The sequence below is a fragment of the Balaenoptera musculus genome, chromosome 10, assembly GCF_009873245.2.
Source record: "Balaenoptera musculus isolate JJ_BM4_2016_0621 chromosome 10, mBalMus1.pri.v3, whole genome shotgun sequence".
Taxonomy (NCBI): Eukaryota; Metazoa; Chordata; class Mammalia; order Artiodactyla; family Balaenopteridae; genus Balaenoptera; species Balaenoptera musculus.
Window position 1 is genome coordinate 92,382,708 of NC_045794.1, and position 22,591 is coordinate 92,405,298.

The window sequence follows — 22,591 nt, forward strand, 5'->3', positions numbered from 1 at the left end:
CATAGGTCAGCAGGCCAGATCCGGGGGCCCGGCTGCTGGCAGGGGGTCTGGGGGTCCTGCGTCCCCATGAGCAATATGTCACAGTGCCCATCACGGCAGGACGGAGCGAGGGGCCTTCTCCCTCTCTCCCAGAAGACTTCTTGGTCTCTGCAAATCCGCCCAACCCCTAGCCAGCAACCCTTGTGTCCTGCACAGGACGGGATGTGAGTCTGTGCTCTGTGTCCAGCCAAACACTCGCCTTCTTTCCTGTGGAATTTTAGAATCTAGAATGAGGATCTAGAACCTTAGACGTCAGCGGCATGGGGCATCCCGACTGCCCAGCTATGGGCCTCACCCTGCCGGTGCGTCCTCGCGGCCACGTTAGAGAACCCAGATCCGTAGACGGAAAGAGCTGGTGGCATCACCCTTCCCGGCAAGGTCACAGGGACCGGGAGGAGACTGTCTTGACAAATAAAACCCCGTTTGCTATGTTTGTTCAGCCACAGTTCCGCACCAGCAAGTCCTTTCTCTGTGTCCCCTCTGACCTCTCCCCAGCTCCATCTTCCTCCCTCGCCAGGTCCCGTGAACTTGCCCTCATGCCTCAAAATATGCTCCCCCCGAGGACTGAGTCTAGTGCTCGGCCCCGCCTGCTTTGCTCATGGAGAACAGGCCATGAGCCGCTGGGTACCTCCATCCTCCCTGGAGCTCCTGTGGATAACATCCTCCATTTCACTAGATCGGAACCACATGGCCCGTGAGCTGTGGAATTTAGGTCACTTTGGGTCAACAAAGGTTCACTGTGCTAAGAGCTAATTGCCAAGGAGAAAAGATGACACAGAGGCAGGCCCTGCTCTGGTGTCACCAAGAAATGGGCATAAAAATGGGAGAACTCAGTCTCATTTCTTCCGAAGCTCAATCCCGCGTAAAAGCACATCCTCCCCTTCGGCGAGGCGGGGGCCTCACGTGAGAGTGAGGGCAAGACCAAATATATATTTCCTGTGGATGTCCTTCTTGAGGTCAAGGGCAGTCTGAAAAAAAATCCGCAGGACTGGGGAGAGAATAGGGCTTGGATCCAAACCAAGCCAAGGACACAAAGTAATCGAGGCTTTTCAATTCCTAGGCTCTCAGAATCACAGAATTCTGAGATTCTAGATTCTCAGAATCTAGATTCTAAGGATCACAGAATCATAGCCAAGAAAAGGATCCTGGCTCATGCAATGGGATTCCCTATTTTTACAGATGGGGTGGGGATCTGGCAATTCCAGGGGGAGGCCACCACATTCCATACTCATTGCCGAAGGCTAAGGGTCCGCCCTAAGTGTGGAAGACCCTCCCTGTGTTGATGAGGTCACGGGGATCCCCTGCCAGCTAAAGCTCAACTGCCCAGCTTTGCCTGTGAAGTGGCATTTCCACAGCTACTGCACCAAGGGAACAGAACTGGGTCCACTGATTCACAGGCGGACTCAGGTGGCCTCTGGATTTTCATCCCTGGCCACAGCAACGCTTCCTGGAGCCACCCCCCAGCAGTTTCCTGGAGACGTCAAGACCTTCGGGTGAGACAACCCACCCCAGCCGAACAAGAGGGTAAGTTCTGGCGCCAGAAGGACTGACTCTCTGCTAGGATTGTGAGAAGACGCTCAGTGGGCATCTTTCCCAAATCCCAAGTCTGGAGACGGTAGCAGACATCCTGAAATGGATTCTTCTGTTGGCGTAGAGTGGGCGGCTCAGCCAGGGTCCTGCAGATCCACAGGGCACCCAGAGCCCATCCCCCGCTACACCCCTACCTTGGAGGATCTGCTGCTTGGGAAACAGGCTGCTTTGCAAAACGCTATCCAGGTGGTCTGTGGGCCAAATTGGCAGCAGCCAGCTCTTAGACCCCTGACCCCCTCGCAGAGGACAGCCATCAGTTGACTTGTCCGGAAGACCACCTCCCCGGGCTGTAAGGGCCTGATTTCTTCCTCTCTTCAACCTCAGGGCTCTGGTGAGGACTTTTGGAAACAGCACATTGCTTTTGCTGTGGGAGAGGGAATGTGACCTGGGCTGGGGAACCTGAGAACCATATTCCTCTGGCCACAGGGACCAGTAGGACATGGGTCACAAGTTAACCCAGAGAGCTCTTCCCAAGGAAACTTCTTCCTGGATCTGGTGGAGAAAACGTTCTTACATCTATAATCTAGGAACCAGAAATACATGAATAGGAATAGGCCTGAGGCTGTGTCCTGTCTGTTATGGAAAAAGCCCACCTATAATGGGACAGAATGAGGCTGGTTCCCCGAGAGAAGCCCAGAGTTTGGGGAAAGGAGAGAGAGCGAGAATGTACAAGGGCGCTATGATGGGTTCTTGGTCTCAGGGCCCGCAGTTCCTGGAGCGGCCCGACACCATGTAGATTTTCCTTTGATTCCGCGAGTTACATCAGCAGCTCTAAAACATACTCTCTCTGACCCAGTTCACGTTGCAATCCAGAACGCACACACACACACACGTGTGTGTGTGTGTGTGTGTGTTATGATTATATGTACATCATTTTCATGAAACAATATGTAAGCCCTTATTATGTATGATACATTCTGATACTTTCCATTCCATGCCATGTCATTTTCTTTTATTACTAGTTGAGACCCACTAAATCGATTTCGTGACACACTAAAGGGTTGTGACCTGCAGTACAAAAACAACCGAGCTGGAGCAAAAGCTTTCCAGTAAATCCCCGTTTTTGCCAACACTAGTTCAAGTTGGTTTTGTCACTTGCAACCCAAGTAAATACTAACTAAATTCAAGCCTGGCGGGCAACTTTGCTCCCGTTCCAGCCCCACCCACCCCTACCCCTGGCCAGGCTTCCACAAGGAGCTCAGTTTGCCAACTCACTTACTCATTCCTCTATGGAATGAATCCACCCTAGCACTTAGCAGTGGCGTCAGACCTCGGATGAGGCACTCCACCCCACTGGCCTCAGTCTGGGCACATATAAATTAGGCCTGTGCCCTCTGCCTCTTAGAAGGACGGTGTGGATCCAATGAGACCCTGCGTGAAACGCTCCCAGACGGGGCTCCGAGTGTGAAGGATGCTCTGCACGTAGCCGTTCCCATCCTCCAACCCCACCATCACAAGAATCTTCATTTTTAATCTGAGTTCAGAGAACGAGGGGGAAACCCCTTCAAGAACCTCTCAAATCTTCCACGAAAGGAGAGTCCCATGTATACGAAAATGGTGACGATGGTGAGAGTAACTGTTGACAATCCTCCCATCGTCAAGATAAACGCATTCGATCCTTCCGAGAACCCTAGGAAGTAGGTGATATGGTGCTGGAGGATTATCAGGACAGGCAGCAAGGGCCTGGAACCCAGGGGTCCTGGGGCCGAGTTCAGTGCCCTTCTCTCCCCTGTGACCACTGCTTTCCTGTCCCTCTGTGAATTGGGCTCGGTTTCCGGGCAAAGCTATGGGGGCAGGGATGGTACTTTTGCTACATTTGGCAAAATACTCTCAGGCAGCATTTGCTCAAACCATCCTAAATGCCGTAGGCAGGGAGAAGGGCAGCGATTCCTGCAGTCCAAGGATTTCAGGGTCAGAGTGTTCCTGGAGTCCGGTCTCCATCCCTCATGACTGTCACTGCCCGAGCCAGGGGCAATGGAGCTGCCAAAGGATCCCAGGATGCCTTTCGGGGCCACGAACATGGAGTCATGGTTTGGGATTATTATAACCTTGGGCCTAAGTGCCCTGCTCTGAGCTGCCCAGCTGGATTCAGGTTGCTGCCAGTCAACAGCAGCTGGGAGGGAGCCCCTGTGTGCAGCTTGGGCCCTCGCCTAACATGGGACATTGGAGAGCTAACAGCGGCATGTCCTTTGGGAGATCCACATAAAATCTACCATCTTCACCATTAGTCAGTGTACAGTACAGAGACATTAAGTACATTTACATTTGTGCACCATCACCACCGTCCATCCACAGAACCCTTTCCATCTGGCAAAACTGAAACTCTGTCCCCCATTAAACATCAACGTTCCTTTCCCGCCTCCCCACCAGCCCCTGACAACCAGCATTCTACTTCTGTCTCTATTTGAGTTTGATTACTATAGGGACCTCATCTAAGTGGAATCGTGCAGTATTTGTCCTTTTGTGACTCGCTTATTTCACTGAACATAATGTTTCCAAGGCTCATCCATGTTGTAGCCTGTGTCAGAATTCCCTTCCTTTTTAAAGGTTAAATAATATTCGAATGTATGTATAGACTACATTTTGTTATCCCTGTGTTGTCGAACCCAAGTTCGTGTGCCTGACGCTCAATGAGGTCAAACAAACTGAAACGTCGGAGTTTGGAGCTGAGAAAGGTTTACTGCAGGGCTGAGCAAGGAGAACTGGGTAGCTCATGTGCAAAAATCCAAACTCCCCAATGGTTTTTTTGGGGAAGAGTTTTTAAAGGCAAAATTGTGGGGGAGGGCTGCAGGATGTGTGACCTTCCTCTGATTGGTTGGTGGGGAGGTAACTTGGTGGTGCCCCAGGAATCTGAGGCCTCAGCCTTCTGGTTCCCTCCACTCTGGGGTCTACGTGCTTGTGCAGACCCGAAGTCACCATCCTCCCCCTGGGTGGGACCCCCAGGTCCAGCAGAAGAACTCAGAGATTTGTATCAGATTGTTAAGTAAATCGCTTGAGGAGGAGCTGGGACTCCGCTTTATCGCTGCACCATTGTTTCTTGACTGCCTTTCCTTTGTTTCTGCCTTCCCTCCCTTCCCTAATTAGTAACTGTTTGAATCTGCCCTTTGGCACTCGGGGAAGGTCTAGGAGGCTGAAGCCTTCTTCCTGCAAACAAGAAATGGGGGACACAGAAAGACTATTGTACCCAGAATGGCCACGTAGGGTCCTGTTTGGTTTCAATCCCCCCTTTTCTTTGATACTCCTCAGTCTTGAGGAGAACAGGTGTGGGACAAGAAAGGGAGCAATGTTTTGGATGGAGAGGTTAAACTCGGTTGTAGGGGGACTTGGTTTCACGTGAACACTTGAGCTGCTTCCATCTCTTGGCTATTGGGAATAACACTGCTAGGAATATGGCTGTACAAATATCTCTGAGTTACTGCTTTCCATTCTTTTGGGTGTACTCCCAGAAGTGGAATTGATGGGTCAAATAATAATTCTATTTTTAATTTTTTGTGGGGACTCATTGTTTTCCACAGCAGCTGTGCCATTTTGCATTCCCATCAGCAATGCACAAGCGTTCCAACTTCTCCACATCCTAGCCAACACTTATTTTCTGTATTTTAAAAATAAGAGCTATTCTAATGGGTGTGAGGTGTTGGGGGGTGTCATGTGGTGAGAGGGAGTCCAGCTCTCCTCTCCTCATCCCTAGGACCCGAGACCCTAGTGACTGCAGCAGGCGTGGGCCAGGTTGCTACCCTGCAGGATCCTGTATGAGCTCTAGCCCACATACCACTTCTCCCAAAAACCACAACGCATGAGCCTGTTACCTGAAAACTGGGTTCACCTCTTGGTGGATGTCAAGCCAATAGACACAACCAAACCAAAGATCGGGAGAAGGAAGGATTGTTTACTTGCAGCAAGTAAGGAGGACACCCGGGATCTTTCCCAAAGCAGTGTCTCCTCTGAACAGCAAAATTGGGAAAGTTTGAAGCTAAGGGTCTACACATATTCATGAAGGGGCTTGAGCAGAGGAGAATTCAGCATAGAACTGGGGCAAAGGTCGACAGAATCCAAGCTTTAGTTGATTGAAGTTAGGAGGGTCAATGTCATCATTCCATCCTCCACCTGGGCAGACGCCTTAGTTCCTGCAGAACTCAAAGATATATTATTATGTATATCCCTTGAGGAGGAACTAAGACTCAGTTTTATTGCTGAACTATTGTTTCTTGACTGCTTTTCCTTTGTCCCTGCCTTCCCTCAATTCCCATAAGATCATTGATTCCTGAGACCTGTTCAAGGGCAAGCATTGCAACCAGGCTTACATCATAAAATGGCTTAGGCCAAAATGGCTTCTCTTATGTCAAGAAAGCTATTCCCGGATCTCTTCTCCGGGGACTCCCTGACCTATCTGCTTACAATTCCATGACTTCAGGCTCTACTCATCTAGAAGATTTAGCTTGGTATCTCTTCCCCTGCCCCCCATCCCCCCCCGCAAAATCTTCCACCAGTTCACCCACTTCACCTAGTAATTGTTAAACTGGAAGCTAAAAATGTGAGCTTGTCTTTAAAAAAGCAACACAGCTTCATTGATATAAAGTCACATACCGTACGATTCACTCATAAGATGTACAAGTCAGTGGTGCTTAGCATAGTCACAGAGTTGTGCAATCATCACACTACCTAATTCCAGAACATCTTTGTCACCCCCGAAGAAACCCCACACCCATGATCAGTCTCTCCCCATTCCTCCCTCCCCCCAGCCTCTGGCAACCACCAATCCACTTTCTGTCTCTACACATTTGCCTCTTCTAGACACTTCATGTAAATGGAATCACACAGACGTGAGCAAAGGGTGAGATGTAGTGAACACCTGTTGCTTTTTTGCCCGCCCAGCATCCTTTCTTGGTCTTTTCTGGGATCAGCACCCTTTTGTGTTGAGTAACTGCCTCTCTTCTACCCCATGTGGTTCTGGTGGGTGTGCTAACCAGCAAACCTCACCTTCGCGCCCACCACCCTGTTATGGCCTGAATGTTTGTGTCCGGCCCCCAAATTCACAGGTTGGAATCCTGCACCCAATGTGAGGTTATTAGGGGGTGGTACCTTTAGGAGGTGATTAGGTCATGAGGATGGAGCCCTAGGGGATGGGATTAATGCCCTTATAAAGGAGACCCCACAGAGCTCCCTGGCCCCTTCCACTACGTGAAGGCACAGTGAGAAGTCAGTTGTCACCAGAACCCAACCACCCTGCCAGCCTGACCTCAGAATTCCAGCCTCCAGAGCTATGAGCAATAAATGTTGTTTACAAGCCACTCAGTCTGTGGTATTTTGTTACAGCAGCCCAAAGGAACTAAGACACACCCCAAAACACACGGATGGGCGTGTGACTTCAGCTAGCCAATCAGATTCTCTGGCAGGGATGCAAAATTGGAGTAGCCGGGAGGGGCAGGTGGCTGAGAGTCATGGGACAGGTGGCTGAGTCATCTGATGGGAGCAGCCTTGTGCATCGGCCCTAACCTCCTGACAAGTCACCAGGCCGCCTGCTTCCTGGTCTCTCCCAGCCCTGATGGTCCAGCTGTACCTTTGTGGCTGGAGCTGCCCCAGAGTCTTTCCAAAAGATTCTTAAGTTTAAATGAGCCCTGCTATGCTTTCAATTCAAATGAGTGATTATGTAATAGCCTAAAGCAATGATTCCCAGTGTCCTCTTAAGATTTAGTAAATAAAGGGAATGAGTCAAGCATTACAATAAGTAAATAAATAAGCAAGGCCGAGAATCAATCTCTATTGCTTGCAGTTCAAAGGACTTGAGGAAATCACACCTCCAGGTAGGTGTCTGATAATCAGCTATAATTCTTCAGCAAAAATGATAGGGGCCAGGCCCTGGGCCAGGGGAAGGTGACAAGGAGGTCCTGACTTCCTGCAATCAAGCTGATTAAACAGATTGGTTTAATCCTATCATTCTCATTTAGGTCACAAGAGTGAAAATGCTGTTTGTTTGCTTGCTTGCTTGTTTGTTAACAGTAGAAATTCTCTAAGACTTTGACAAGTGTTAACTACGATATTTTTGAAATACCCCTCAGATATCCCTTTATTTGTAAATTGTCCCCCCTCCCCCAATACCGACCCTGTTCACCAGGGGCTAAATCAAGGTGCTTAGGAATAAGAACAGAGGACAAGTCCTCAGGGAGGACTTGGAAGGAGGGGACATGGTTTAGGGACTAGCTTTCCAGGATTGGGAGGGAAACAGGCGGAGCAAGAAGTCACCTGCAGCTTCTCTCCATTATGATCAAACTCCGTGGCTGAGTGGTGTAAAACCTCCCAGCGGGCATGGAAGGCAGCTGAGAGCAGCAAGGCACAGGAGAGGCCTCCTGACAGGTTGCTTAGGTGGAGAGAGAGGCTGAATCACCTCTTCCCTCCCCCGCCAATCCAGCTCTCCCCCTGCCCCCCGCAGCCCCCAGGGCCTGAGCGAGGCCTGGCAGATGGACTGAGGGCTGAGGGTGAGGGGACTTCACAGAGGGCGGGCTGGATGCTGGTGGCGGAAAGGCGGACCCCTGCAGCTCCTCAGAGCCGGGCTGGCATCACAGAGCCCGCAGAGAGACGCCAGGGGACCTTTCACCAGCAAGAGACAGTGAGGGCCCAGCAGGAGGGTGAGGTGAGGCAAAGGAGGCCTCTGCCCAGGCCAGCCAGACCCCAGAGGGACAACACAGGCACCCCCAGGCAGATGTCACCTTGGGGCACAGCAGACTTTTATGGGGGAGAGAAAAAACCCCCTGGTTAAAAGGCAACGGCAGCCCCAAAATGGAGTCCCTTATGCTAAACCCACAACAGCAAAGGAAGACTTAGTACCTACTCTAAGTGCAGCTTCAACACCCCCAGGAATGGAACCTGTAATCAGTCAGCCTAGTGGTCAGCCTGGTGGGCTGATTCCATTCCCCTGAGGAGGTCACCTTGCCTGAAACAACGCATTCTTTGCTAATAAGTTCCTTTTTCTACCCTGTTCTGCCTTTAAAAACCTTTCCTTTTCTACAGCTCGGCAGAGCTCCTTTCTGTTTGCTGGAAGGGACACTGACCAATTCACGAATCAATGAATAAAGTCAATTTGATCCTGAAATTTACTCAGTTGGATTTTTGTTTTTTAACACCCTGATAAGAAATTGAGGCCTGAATTTGCCTGAACACTCACCCGCAAATGCCTGACTTTGAAACCATTTCCCATAGGGTTAAAAAACCCATCCTGAAACTGTGCCCCTCAGGGTTAAAAGAAACTGGTGACTAACAGAAATTCTTGAGCTTGTTATAAAGCACAGCAGGTAAGAACAGCTTGTTAAAAACTCCTCCGCTTGTAACCTGCCTGCACTGACCAGGCTGGCTGTAATTATTTTCTGACTCCTTAACCCCCGCTTTAGATAGATAACTCTGCCGTGTGGCGTGGGTCACTATAGTACCAGGGCGATGGGCTTAAGTTGTTTTCCAGGAACTTGAATTCGATCGACCCCTGTCCGGTTCAAGCCAGCTAAGAATGGTTGGGACCACCGACCCTAAAACTGGACCTGTGCAGGTGTGCAAGGAACAACATTCTGGCATCAGAGGGCCGAAAACTGCACCCTCAGACGATGCTAAGAGCTTCCATTTGTGAACGTGCATCCCATGAAGAAGCATGTGACTCAGATACATGTGCACAGAACCCCAATCACCTCAACTTTTCCCCACCTCCACTCAGCCTGCCCCATGCCTAAGAGCGTCCTGCTTCTTTATCCCATAAATATCTCGAGCCCCTCGCATTCAGGGAGGCAGATCTGAGATTTGCTCTGTCTCCTCGGTTGGCTGCCTTGTGAATAAACTCTTTTTCTCTGTTGCAAACCTCGCCATAGTCAGGCAAACGAACCTGGTTTGGTAACAACTTTACCCAAAAGAGCGTGTTTTACATGCAAGAGACGGAGGTTCCCTGAGGCCAGTTTGTTTCTTTTCAGCAGGTTGGGGACCCTTGAGGAAGGTTAGGTGAGTTTAGGAAATGAAGCAACTCCACTTCGTGGTCATCTGGGTTACAGGGCACACTTTTTGTCTCACCGCAGAAGCAGGTCTCCTGCAGGTGACAGATGACTTGCTCACCCAGCATCTCTTGGGGCTATGGTTTCATAAGAGTCTCTATAGTAAATACCCCTCATTCCAATGGCTGGCCGGTCCCTGAGGCTCCCAGCGCTGAGGAGAGGCCACAATATCTGATGTGTCGCCCGGGAAAACAGCAGGGAGGCCCAGACGGCCAGGCGGCCTGGGGTTAGCCAACTCCACCTCCAGGACATTTTCTGGTCAGAGCGTCCCCAGGTATAGGAGGCCAGGGCGCCAGGGCTGCAAAGGCCCCTACGGGTCCCACCTCAGGGCCCTCCAGCCTCTCACTCCAGCTCACAGGGCCAGGGAAGGCAGTCAGCCCCGACCCCAAAGACCAAGCCTGGCTGGGTGGGCACACCTCCTGTAAAGCAAAGCCCCAAGTATGGCCTCAGGGGGGTTGGGGAGAGGGCCTAGGACCTCTGTTCATATAAAGGTGAACAAACCACGCGGCCCCTTGTCCCAGCTTGCGTGCACACACACACACACACACGCACGCACGTGCACACACATGCACACACAGGCACAAATCTCAGCCCATGACTGCATGAGAGGCTATTCCCACAGACACAGGATCTGGAACTGGGGTTGCCATTTCTTAGCTGTGTGACCATGGGGCAAGCCACCCACTCTCCTGAGGTCTCAGTTTCCTCATCTGAAAAATGGGAGAGTCAGGACCACAGTCCTGTGTCTCAAATCAATGGGGCCAGCTGTGTTTCAGAGTTTCCAATCTGGGGGATTTTAGGAAAGGTCCAGATATTATATATTATGTAACATCGCCAGAAGCCCTCTTGTAGTGTAAACCCTAAAGCTGGGTTTTTGTTTTTCTTGTTTGTAATGCAAGTGCCTGACTTAAGCTTTGATTGCTGAGGCATCTACGTCCAAGATGGTGATCTTGAATAAACACACTGCCAGCCCCAGGGTTAAACAAAAAGCCAGCCACCTCCCCTGCTGAGGCTCCTTGGTTTTAGAGATCTTGGTTGATATTAATCACTGATGATTTGGGTCACTTGTTCCCGAGCTTTAAGTTTCCCCTCGTAGGTTTTAAATTCACCGATAAAGAGTGAGCCCTGGAACACTTAGGGTGCCCACTCTCCACCCCAGTATAAGCAGAACCCCAGGCCCTGCTGCTCTCTCTCCCTCTCTCTCTCTTTCGTCCCTTCCCCACCTTGACCCCCTCTCCTACCCCCATGTGGCCCAGATGTGTCATATCATTCCCAGGTCCTGTAAGTAATAACCTTTTATTTAATTAATGAATTTATTTAAAAATTTTCTTTTATGTAATTTCCAGGTTCTATAAGTCATAAACCCTTATTTAGTTTTAAGTTTTCTGATGGTTATTGCTGAAGGGCGTCTTGCAATCATGAGAACCCTGGGGGCCAGTCCAACCACAACACTGGTTATTATAAACTGAGACCAGCCCAGAACACCCTCCTTGGTCAAACACTATGCATATTTCTTCAGGGAAACTGTGAATATTCAAATGAAGGGGGATGCATCAAAACTATACACTTGCGCCAGTGCAGGTCAGGTTTTACCACCAAATGAATTATGAAAAAATGTTTCCATTTTCAGAGCCTTTATGAATTTCACAGTTACAGAAAAGAGGTCTTAGACTTTAAGGTCACCCACCTCCTCGGAGGGCAGATGACAGCACTCGTGGCAGTGAAACTGAGCAGGACCCTGTGGGGCTCCTGGGCACGGAAGCCTTTCTTGTTTCTTGTTTGTAGGGAATAGACCCTAGCCTCCGTGACCTTCCCTGAGTCCCAAAGGGCAGATTCAAACAGCTGCTAATCAGGGAAGGGAGAGGATGTAGAGACAAGGAAGGAGCAGCCAAGAAACAATAGTGCAGCCTTGGGGCAGGGTCCTCAAGGGATACCTATAACAATATCTTTGAGCTCTTCTATAGAACTAAAACCCCCAACAAATAGAAGATGTTCACATTCTTCATTCCAGAGCAGATCACAGTTTGATAACCTGGGAGCTCATCAGCAGACCACCTGAGGCCAGATTAAAGGCGTGGAGGCCCTGCACACACCCTGATCCTTATCAGCAGCGCTGCCCTTGAACCACTGCTATAGAACTCCTCACCAAATCCTCCCGGGTTGGGACACACAGTTTTGAGGGGCATAAGTGTCCCCCTTTGCCTGGCAAAACAGTAAAGCTATTCTTTCCCACTTCACCCAGAACTCTGTCTCTGAGGTTTGATTCAGCACCGGTGCACAGAGGCTGAGTTTTCGGCATCAGCAGGGGCATTGATGCATTTGTTGGGTATTGCTTCCTCTCAGGACATTCCCTCGCTTGCTCCGGGGCTCCTCAAGATAGCTCTCCCTCACAAGGGCTAGTTTAATAAATACCCATTTAACAGATGGGGAATTGAGGCCAAGGGCAGTTGAGGAACTGGCCCACAGGGACAGCCCTCCAGGTGGTCTGCTCGACTTGAGTCCTTGCAGGACTTGTTCTGCCACCCTTGTTCTGCCCTTGGCACAGCTAGGACCAGGAGAGGAGAGACTCAGGCCTCACTTGGATTCAACTGTCCACTTAGTTGCACATCTGTTAGAGAAAGAAGCAGAAAGGAATGTAAAAGTTCAAGCCATTTCTCGATAAGCCCCACGGTCTTCCCGAAAGAGCTGCCTTGGGCATTGGCATTTCTGTGCCTGCCTCATTGAACTTGGACCCAGTTTTGCAATCAGAGCCTCGGGCCTTTCCCCTAGTGAGCAGAACCAGCTGCAGACTCTGCACTTCGTCTTTGTCCTGCAGCCCAGACGCTCACAGCCTCCTGCTGGACCAGAGTCCTCCGGAGAGGAGAGAACAGAAGGCCCTCGGAACCTGAGGCCACAGTGAGAGCTTCACTGAGAACAGGTGGGACAGCAGACCCAGGAGGAGGGCTGATTTGGGGTCTCAAAAGGACAATGTGCCCAAGGGGTTGGCCACCTGCACTTGGTTTGGGAAAAAGAGCTGTTGTCAGGAACCCCCCAGGGGTTCAAATCCCCATCCATCTGGTTCCTAATGTGAGATTGGGTCTGAAGTTCAGCTTCGTTACTTGATAAATCAGGATAGAAATCTCTCCTTCAGGAGTATTTGAAGTTAAATAAAAGCATGATTAAGCATATGATTAGACCAACCAAGTTGCATCTTCCCCTCCATTGGCTGGGGACCCCAGGATCCTAGACAGAGAGAGAGAGAGAGAGAGAGCCTGGACCCCAGAAAGGAGGAGACGGCATGGGCCAAGGCATTTCCCTAGACGTTCTCTGCAGGACTGGTTTAAGGCTGTCATCTTTGTAGAAAAAGATGCTGAAAGGGTTGTCTCAAAATTGCAACCTGCAGTGTTTCTTGGGCTGTAGGTTTTTTAAGGTAGTTTGGGAGTATGGGGAGTTGGTGATAAAGATTAAGAGGATTATCTCAAAGCCGTGTTTCAGAGTAACCGATTTTTCTGACTCTGATGGGGTGCGTGAGGGAGTTGGTTTGCAGGCAAAGGGGCAGAATACAGTGGAGCTGAAGTCTCCCAAAACTGCGAAGAGAAACTCATTAAAAAAAAGCTCTCATATGAGAATAACATCTCTAATCCTCTCCCATCATTTCCATCCCTCTCCCAACATAACATCCTCTGACATCCACTGAGAGAAGGTCAGTAGAGAGGGGATGGGACCTGATGGGACCAAAGGGCTCCCCACTGTCACTATAGCCCTTCATCTGATAAGACTAATATGAAAAATGGGGGAAGTTTTAGAGGGTGCTGGTAAAGAATGGGGCTCCCCCCGGGTTTCCCAGCCTCAGTACCACAGACATTTTGGGCTGGACCATTCTTTGCTGTGGGGGCCATCCTGGGCATTGTAGGGTGTCGAGCAGCATCGCTGGCCTCTACCCAGTAGATGCCAGTAGCACTGCATCCACCCCGACCCCTGAATGTCTACAGGCATTACCAATATCCCCCGGGGAGGAAACACGCCCCTGATTGACATCTACCGTTCTAGACCTGGCTGGGCTCACACTGGGCTCCCCCACTTACCAAGTGCATGACGTTTGCTTTGTTGTGTATTCCTATAATGAAATACTACATAGCAATCTTTTTTTTTTTAATTTATTTTTGGCTGTGTTGGGTCTTCGTTGCTGCGCGCGGGCTTTCTCTAGTTGCGGTGAGCGGGGGCTACTCTTCGTTGTGGTGCGCGGGCTTCTCACTGCGGTGGCTTCTCCCGTTGCAGAGCACGGGCTCTAGGCACGCGGGCTTCGGTAGTTGTGGCACATGGGCTCAGTAGTTGTGGCTTGCAGGCTCAGTAGTTGTGGCGCAAGGGCTTAGTTGCTCCGCGGCATGTGGGATCTTCCGGGACCAGGGCTCGAACCCGTGTCCCCTGCATTGGCAGGCGGATTCTTAACCACTGCGCCACCAGGGAAGCCCATGGTAAACGTTTTTAAAGCTACTGAACGTTTTTAAAACCACGACAACATGAAAGAATTTCACAGACATTGTGTGGAGCGAAAGAAACCAAACAAATGACTCCATTGACATGAAGTTCAAGACCAGGCAAACTAATCAATGGTTATAGAAATCAGAATAGTGGTTACCTCCAGCCCGGGTCGGGTGCGGATTGACTGGCAGGGGGTTAAGGGAATCTTCTGTTCTCTATCTTGATCTGGGAGGTGATGACTCAGGTGTGTAATGTCAGAATGTATTGAATTGAGGACTTCCTTTTGAGTATTCATCCTATATAAGCTCCACCTCAACATAAAATGTAAAAACAGCAGTTTGCAAATATTTTGTACATTGTGTGTTTATTATTATCTTGATTCCGCACCATCTAAAATCCCTCCATACTTGAATTTCATATGGTTTTGTGGCCCCTGCAGTAAACTTGGTTTCTGTTTCCAACCAGAAAATCCTTTGACTTGTGGTGACAGCTCTCATTCTCCCACAGGTAAAATGAACACGGATTTGATGCCACAGAATCTGCTGGACAACCAGGCAGGGAAAGCATGCAAAGCTGGTGTCGGTTTGCAAAGGTAACCCAGAGCGCTTTTTCCTTGGGGAGAGGGCTACTTCTGCAGAAATGTTTAGGCATCCTCACGACATGCGACAAACGTGTTCCAAGAGCATCAGGCATAAAGTATGCCCTGCCCTCCAGCTGGTCTCCGTTACGTATATATGTCTCCCAGGGGAAAAAAATACTCCCCCAGCTACATTAAATATTTTGGAGCACAAGTCAAGTTCTTGTCGGGGACATGACATTGGGTAATAGGACTCTGAGGCCAGAAATTGCCCCCTCAGGCCTCACCTCTGTGAGGTTCGTGTATTACCAAAAAGGCCCTTTAGTGTTACTGCATTCATGAATTTAAGCCCAAGTGTCCATTCATCAGCAGCTGTAGCATCACCAGCCCAATATAGACAATCAGCAAATGTCTGCTGAGGGAATTAGGTGTCATAGAACTTGACTGCAATTTCACTATGTCAGGAGGCATCATTGCCTAATGCGGGGTGCATTTAGTTTAATTTAAAAACACAAGAAGGGAATTCCCTGGCGATCCAGTGGTTAGGACTTGGTGCTCTCACTGCTGGGGCCCTGAGTTCGATCCCTGGTCGGGGAACTAAGATCCCACAAAACACACACACACACACACACACACACACACACACACACACACACACACGAAAGCCAAGCTCCTGTTAGCTACCAACCACGTGAAAGACAAAACTTCACAGTGAATGCAAAGTGGCATTGTTGATCTTTTTTTTTTCCTTTGGAATTTTATTTTATTTATTTATTTTTACAGCAGGTTCTTATTAGTTATCTATTTTATACATATTAGTGTATATATGTCAATCCCAATCTCCCAGTTCATCCCACCACCACCACCCCGCTTTCCCCCCGCGCTGTCGATCTCTGCAGGTACAAATCTCTCTGTTGTTTCTCTTTGTCCCTACAAACCTGAGGAAGCAGAGAGATCAGGGTGGGCTAGATGGTGGCGTCTGTGAAGTTGGGGGTCTGTCAGCAGGATTACCCTCCCTGCTGTCATCCGCCCCTTCCCCACTGCAAGTCCCGGGGTACGTTTTGCTCTGTCAACTGATTTACAGCTACGGGTTAACTGACAACTGGGCCTAAATTAATTACTTCATTAACACTAAAGGCTTCCCTGGTAGTATATTTGGTCTCTAACCTTTTCCATTGAGGAATTGCGTGTGTGTGTGTGTGTGTGAAGAGAGATTAAAAGGCATGTGTATATATAGCTCAGTGAGGAATTCCTCACATCAACTGTCCGATGAGAGGAAGAACTGAATGTGCTGATGGTCTGGAGGTCTCAGTCCCCGTTCAAAGCTCCATGTCAACCTCACACCTTCCTTTGTGTGAGAGCCCTGCCCCGCTCTGGGCTTCTGTTTCCTCCAGAGAAAAGTAAAATAGGAAGCTTAGATCTTCCTCAGGGTTCCTTCCAGCTCTGACACCCTCCTGTGGGCAGGGAATCTGTGTTATCACCAGGCCTCCTCAGCTCTCCCTGAAGGAAATGTACTCAGGGCCCTTGGCACGAGGAAAGTGCCTGAAGGAGAGGGCTTTGTTCTCCCCCGAGACTGCTGTCCCATGAAGGCCACACTCAGCTGGGCTGGCAAAAATCCCTCAGTACTGCCTACTGTGAGAAGATGGGGAAAGGGGCTGGGTCCTTTTGTCCCTGACTTCTTCCATGAAGAACCAATTCTGCTCGAGAGAGCAAGGAAAGCCGGCCAAATGCCAAGGAGAACATTCAGAGCTTTAGCAATCATTTCTCTCAGCACTCTCAGTGTGCAACTCCTGAGGCACAGCAGAGCGCTGAATTCAAGTTCATCAAAGTGGAGACTTCCCTGGCGCTCCAATGGTTAAGACTCTGCGCTTCCACTGCAGGGGGCAAGGGTTAGATCCCTGGTCGGGGAACTAAGATCCCACAAGCTGAAAAAAAAACAAGGTCATCAAAGTGGGGGATGCATTATACAATATGGCGCCTCTTCCCCCTCACTCACCTCTACACGTACAGGACTCCCAACCTCCTGCCCAAAACCTGGTCTCTGCTTCCTCCTACTTTTCCCAGACTTCTCCCTCCCGGCAATTAGTCCCAGGTTCCTTATCTTGACTTGGATCTTAGCATTTCCCACTGCCCCTCCTCGTGACAGTTCCATAGCCTCTTTGAACAAGGTTGAAAAAGTCCCTCTTTTAATCCACCTCTTCCATCTCTTGGCCAGGGCTACGTTTCTCCCATTTCCCTCCAGATCTCCCTCTTACGTGTTCTCTTCAGGGAACCAGCAGCTCCCAACAATGCTCTGGGACTTTTCACAGTTGAGTTAGAGGTAACAGAGATGTTAGGAAGATGCAGGGAGGATTTAAAGTCTGGAGGGGCGAGAACATCCAGAAACCACACGGGCTTGACTACGAATTTGGCTTTCCCATCTGGGAGACTGAAAATCTTTATTTCACTCATCCACAGGGACGAAGATGACATTCTTCCATATGAAGATGTGAAGTGGCAAGATAGTGACCTGTCAGCTGAAGAAAGAATATTTTTGGAAGAGTTTCCCATCTTGAAAGGGGAGCTGGAAGTAGGCATCAGAAAGCTCCGTGCCCTTGCGGACCACGTCGACACGACCCACAGAACACTCACCAAGACCAGCATGGTGGCCAATTCCATTGCTGTGGTCTCAGGAGCCATGAGCATCCTGGGCTTGGTCCTCGCTCCGGCAATAGCAGGAGGAAGCCTGGTACTCTCTGCTGCTGGTAGAGTTTTGGGGAAAGCAGGGGAGGTCACCAGCATCTTGACCAACGTTTTGGAACGCTTTCACAGTCAAGAAGCCCAAGCTTATGTCGGTAGCCTAATGCCCACCCGTGGCCATGCTCTCCCGTGGCTCTGGAGAGCTGGGGCAGCCTATGTCGTGGCTGCCGGAGGGGTGGTCCAGAATTGTGACAGCACCATCAAGGATATCCAGAGGAGCATCCGTGCCTTTCAGATAGCCAGGGCCCACCCGCGCCTGGCCACTGCTGCCAAGAGTCTCCTGACCACTGGCCAAGTCTCAGCCCGAAGGAGCAGGCAGGTGCAAAGGGCTTTTGAAGGTACCACGCTGGTGATGAAGACAAAAGCTCGCTTGCTGGGTACCGCAATGGCTGGCTTCTCCCTCAGCGTGGGCTTGGCCTCCCTCCTGAAAGACTGGAAGCAGCTGAAGGAGGGAGCGACATCCGAGCTTGCGGAAGAGCTGAGGGCACAGGCTTGGGAGCTGGAAAGGAAGCTGGCAGAGTTCACCCAGTGCTATGAGAGCCTGCAGCAGAAGGTGAGGCTGTGGTTTCCCTCGTGGGTGGTGCTGGAGGAGGGGGAAGCTTTAACTGGGGCTTCTGGGCACCAGGGTTTATGGGAAGGGTGATGAGGAAGCCAGTGTGTGTATGTGTGGAGTTTGCATGGATGTCCCCGAGGACGTGGGGCATCTGGTGGCCCTGAAGGTCCAAACGGTATCAAGTTCATCTTGGAGATAGTGGCACCAGTCCTGGAGAGACCTGGTCATGCCTTCCGTTTCTACCTCGATGCTCCTCGAGGTCCATGTGCTGGGAAGAGGGTCTTCCCAGTTGTACAGAAGAGGACACTGAGCCACAGGGAGTGTTAGGGACTGAAACGTGTCCCCCTAACACTTATATGTAGAAGCCCTAAGCCCCAAGGTGACTTTTTGGAGATGGGGCTCTTGGGAGGTGATTTGGGTTGAATGAGTTTGTAGGGGTGGGGCCATAATCCTAGGGGACTGGTGTCCTTATAAGAGGAGGAGGAAACACAGAGGGATCTCTCTTTCTCTGCCTGCACTGGCTCAGAGGAAAGGCCCTGTGAGGACAAAGCAAGAAGGTAGCTGTCTGCAAGCCAGGGAGAGTCCTCACCGGGCACTCAATTGGCCAGCACCTCGATCTGGGGCTTGCATCCTCCAGAACTATGAGAAAATACATTTTCTCTGTTTAAACCCCCAGACTGTGGTGTTCATAAGCGAGCTTATGTAACTTGCCAAATGCTTGCCACTATGTGGAGGGAGAGTCAGGATGACAGCCCGGGAGCCTGACTTCTGAGCCCTCCATGCTGCATGGATCTCCACGCCATGCTGCATAGGAGCCTTCTGTAGCTTTCCTTTGATTGGTGTGTGTGTGTGTTTTCCAGAAACTCTCCCAAGAAAAAAAGCCTGTGAGCTCCTCTTCGGAAGAAACCATGGGGACTGTACCTCTGCCGCCAGCCAGGCGTGGGAAAGCAGGATCCCAGGGGACAGGAGAGGATTAAGACAATTGGGCCCAGGGGCCTCTGAGTGGAAGAAAAGGGGACCACGGCGGTGGTGGGTAAGGTTGGCAGAGGCAATGCCTGGAGACTCAGCAGCTGACAGGTCTACGAGGGTCCTGAGGGCGCTGTCAGCGGTGAGTGTCACACTGTAAGTTAAGGGAGGTCAGCCTGTCCCATCCCTCCCTCCTTCATGTGTGTAACTCATTTCCTGGACTCCTCCAGCGCCCCTGCTCCCTCCCTCGCATGCAGAGTCAGCCATTGTGAAACGTGTATTGTTTGACCCCAGGCTCTATATTAAGTGCTGACATCAGACAGAAGGGCTCCGGGAATGAAGGGTATGTTGTGTTCTCTCTTTTGTATCAACTCAGATTGTGTTGGCTCTCTGTCCTCCCCCTCCCCGACCTGGGCAGTAATCACTGGAGAAGATCCTGGGTTTGCACATAAAAGGATGTCACCGGAACCTGCTCAGCCTGATTCCCATCAGGAAGGAGCCCCTCCATCCTCCCCACAACAGAAGTTCTTGGAGCTCCTCAAGACACGGGAACCTGTAGGAACTCTCCTGGCTTCCCCGTTCACCCATCTTACACCTATTTTTTTTCTTTTCTATGTTTCAGCTGCTATTTTAAAAGTAGTGTATGGACATTCAATACAACTTTTTAAAATTCAGGAAAGTAAAGAATAGGGGGAAAAATAATGCCCCAATTAAGGGTGCTGGTATTTTGGTGGAGAATTTTCTTCCTGTGCTTTTCTTGCTTTGGGCATTACTGCCTGCTGGGGACCCTCTCTCGAGGCTGCATTGTAGAGTAGATTTTTTTTCTGTAACCCACTGAGTTTTCTTTCTCTTGCATTCTCAACTCCCTCATTTGCCTACAGATCTATAACTTTCCATTTAGTTGTTTTCACTTAGCAATATTTTCTACCCTTCCATGTTTCACAGAGTTTTTATAGACATTGCTTTTCCATGTTGCAAAATATTCTCTTGACTGTACCTACAATGTTTTAATTAGACATATATTAGTCATCACTTTGTTAAGTGGCCAAAACCGATTCAAACTGGCATATGAAAAAGAAAGGAATTTATTGGCTCATGTACTTAAAAAGCTTAGGGGAACAGTGGGCTTCAGGTGTGTGTGGATCCAGAGGATAAACATGTCATCAAGCATCTGTCTTTCCATTTCTCAGACAGGCTTCCGCCACATTCAGGCACCGTGGCCTCAGCACCTCTAGGTGTGCCGGCTGGGGGACTCCCACATGGAAAGGGGAGGGGCAAAAGTCCAGGGACCCACTCTGATTGGTCAGGACTGGGTCATGTGCCTTTGCTGGTGCTGGTGTCTAGGATGGGCTATGGGAACTCTCTTATGATCTAGGGGTTTTAAGTAGTCATCCCAGGCCATGTGGTTCCTGCTTTTGTTGCTGTTATAATATTTTCATGAGCGTAACAGTAAGTAAACAGCTTTCGCCCCATTTAATATTGTTCTCTTCGTGTGCGTGAGCATCCTTAAAGTTCCGAATAAACATTGTCAATAATAATACCTGCACAGGGACTTCCCTGGTGGTCCAGTGGTTAAGAATCTGCCTTCCGGGCTTCCCTGGTGGCGCAGTGGTTGAGAATCTGCCTGCCAATGCAGGGGACACGGGTTCGAGCCCTGGTCTGGGAAGATCCCACATGCCACGGAGCGACTAAGCCCGTGAGCCACAATTGCTGACCCTGCGCGTCTGGAGCCTGTGCTCCGCAACGGGAGAGGCCACGATAGTGAGAGGCCCGCGCACCACGATGAAGAGTGGTCCCCACTTGCCGCAACTAGAGAAAGCCCTCACACAGAAACGAAGACCCAACACAGCCATAAATAAATAAATAAATAAATAAATAAAATTAAAAAAAAAAAACAAAACAGAATCTGCCTTCCAATGCAGAGGACGTGGGTTTGATCCCTGGTCAGGGAACTAAGATCCCACATGCCACGGGGCAACTAAGCCTGCACACTGCAACTACTGAGCCCGTGGGCTCTGGAGCCCACACGCCACAACTAGAGAAGCCTGCACGCCGCAACAAAGAGCCCACTCGCCGCAATGAAAGATCCCGCATGCCGCAATGAAGATCCAATGCAGCCAAATAAATAAATATTCTTTTAAAATTAAAAAATAAAAAAAAATAATACCTGCACAAAATACGTAGTCACGAGGCTTGGGGTTTTGTTTGTTTTGTAGAAAGTTTCAAAGAAAAAAAGAAAAGAAGGAATCAGAATGGAAATTCAAGGCTCATCTCTGACACTTATTTGCCTGGTCCCATTTCTGAGTTTTGGTTTCTTCAGCCACGAAATAAGTGTAGCCTGAATAAAATCCAGGACTCCATCTGGGTGCAGATTTGCAGCGCCAGGCTCACAGCAATCTGGGAGAAAATACCCTTGACAGAAACTTGAAGAATCCTTACTAATGCTCTGAGCCAGCACCAGAGGGGGCGGGAGAGGCTCAGCTTTCCCTCGTCACCTGCTTCTCTGGTTCCCAGATTCTTCCACAGGGGCAGAAGCTTCTGGAAAAAAGACTTTCCTCTTGCCCCCTCTCTCTGGCCCATACTTCCTGCCTCACAGCCCAAGCAGCTCCTCTGCTCTCTTCCTCCCTGAAATGCCTTCAGCACCCAGCTGCTTCCCTATCAGGATCTACTTCCTGGAAGCATGCTCTTCTACATCACCTGGAATTCTGATGAACAAACTCCGTCCCCTCATTTCATCTCCCCACTAGTTAAGTCTTTGCCCTCCTGGCCAAGAGAAGCCCATCAACTCCCTGTGTTACCCAGGGCAACCCCACACCCACCACTGTCCTCCTCTCTCTTCTGGGTTAAGTGGGGTTCTTCATGAGTGCCCCCGAGGTGGTACAAGGCCCTCCATCACAGTCAGTCAGGAGTTCTGAGAAACCTATTAGTTCTGAGGTGTAATCTACAGTTTAGGAAGAGGAGGAAGACGCATGCAATCACATGCCCTGGTGAGAGGGAGCAATCAGCTACCAGACACCCTTGATACACTCCCCCTACACCCCCCAGTGTCCACTGCCTGCCTCTTGTCTGTAGAAGAACTTTAGCCTCCTAAGCCTTCCTGAAGCTCCAGAGAATAAATTAATCAGAGAAGTGAGAAAATGTAAAAAGAAAGGAAAACAGTCAAGCAAGACAAAATAATAATAGTTTAGCCATTAAACAAAGTCAAGAACATTTCGTTCCTTCTCAGTGGCTATAGATAATACTCTGAGCCGTGTCCTTTGAGCTGTTTTGCAGATACTGAAGCCCCCACCAGGTGGGAGAAGTTAACTGCATGCTACCCACAAGCATGCAGACCCCAGACCCGTTAGAACCAGATGGTTGATGATGTTGACTCCTGATTACCTCACCACCCACCAATCAGAAGAATATCCACGAGCTGATCACACACTGCACCACCCACCTCCCTCACCTTGTCTTTAAAAACCTGTCCCTGAAACCCATTGGGGAGTTCGGGTCTTTTGAGCACTAGCTGCCTAGACTCCTTGCTTGGTGCCTGCAGTGAACGCTGCACTTTCCTTCACCACAACTCGGTGTCAGTAGGTTGACTTTACTGCGCATGGGTGAGCAGACCCAAGTTTGGCTCCTTCCGTTACTTCCTAACCT

The 22,591-nt window shown here is 49.9% G+C and overlaps 1 protein-coding gene across 1 annotated transcript; it reads left to right on the top strand.

Annotated features, from left to right (window-relative positions):
- Positions 1 to 1,431: 1,431 nt before the first annotated feature.
- On the top strand, positions 1,432 to 20,293 carry LOC118902252 (apolipoprotein L6-like). Its single transcript, XM_036866371.1, has 4 exons — positions 1,432 to 1,563; positions 14,622 to 14,706; positions 17,149 to 17,983; positions 18,844 to 20,293. The coding sequence occupies exons 2-4, from the start codon at positions 14,627 to 14,629 to the stop codon at positions 18,958 to 18,960; spliced, it is 1,032 nt and encodes a 343-aa protein (XP_036722266.1). The 5' UTR covers positions 1,432 to 1,563; positions 14,622 to 14,626; the 3' UTR covers positions 18,961 to 20,293.
- The last annotated feature ends 2,298 nt before the right edge of the window (positions 20,294 to 22,591 follow it).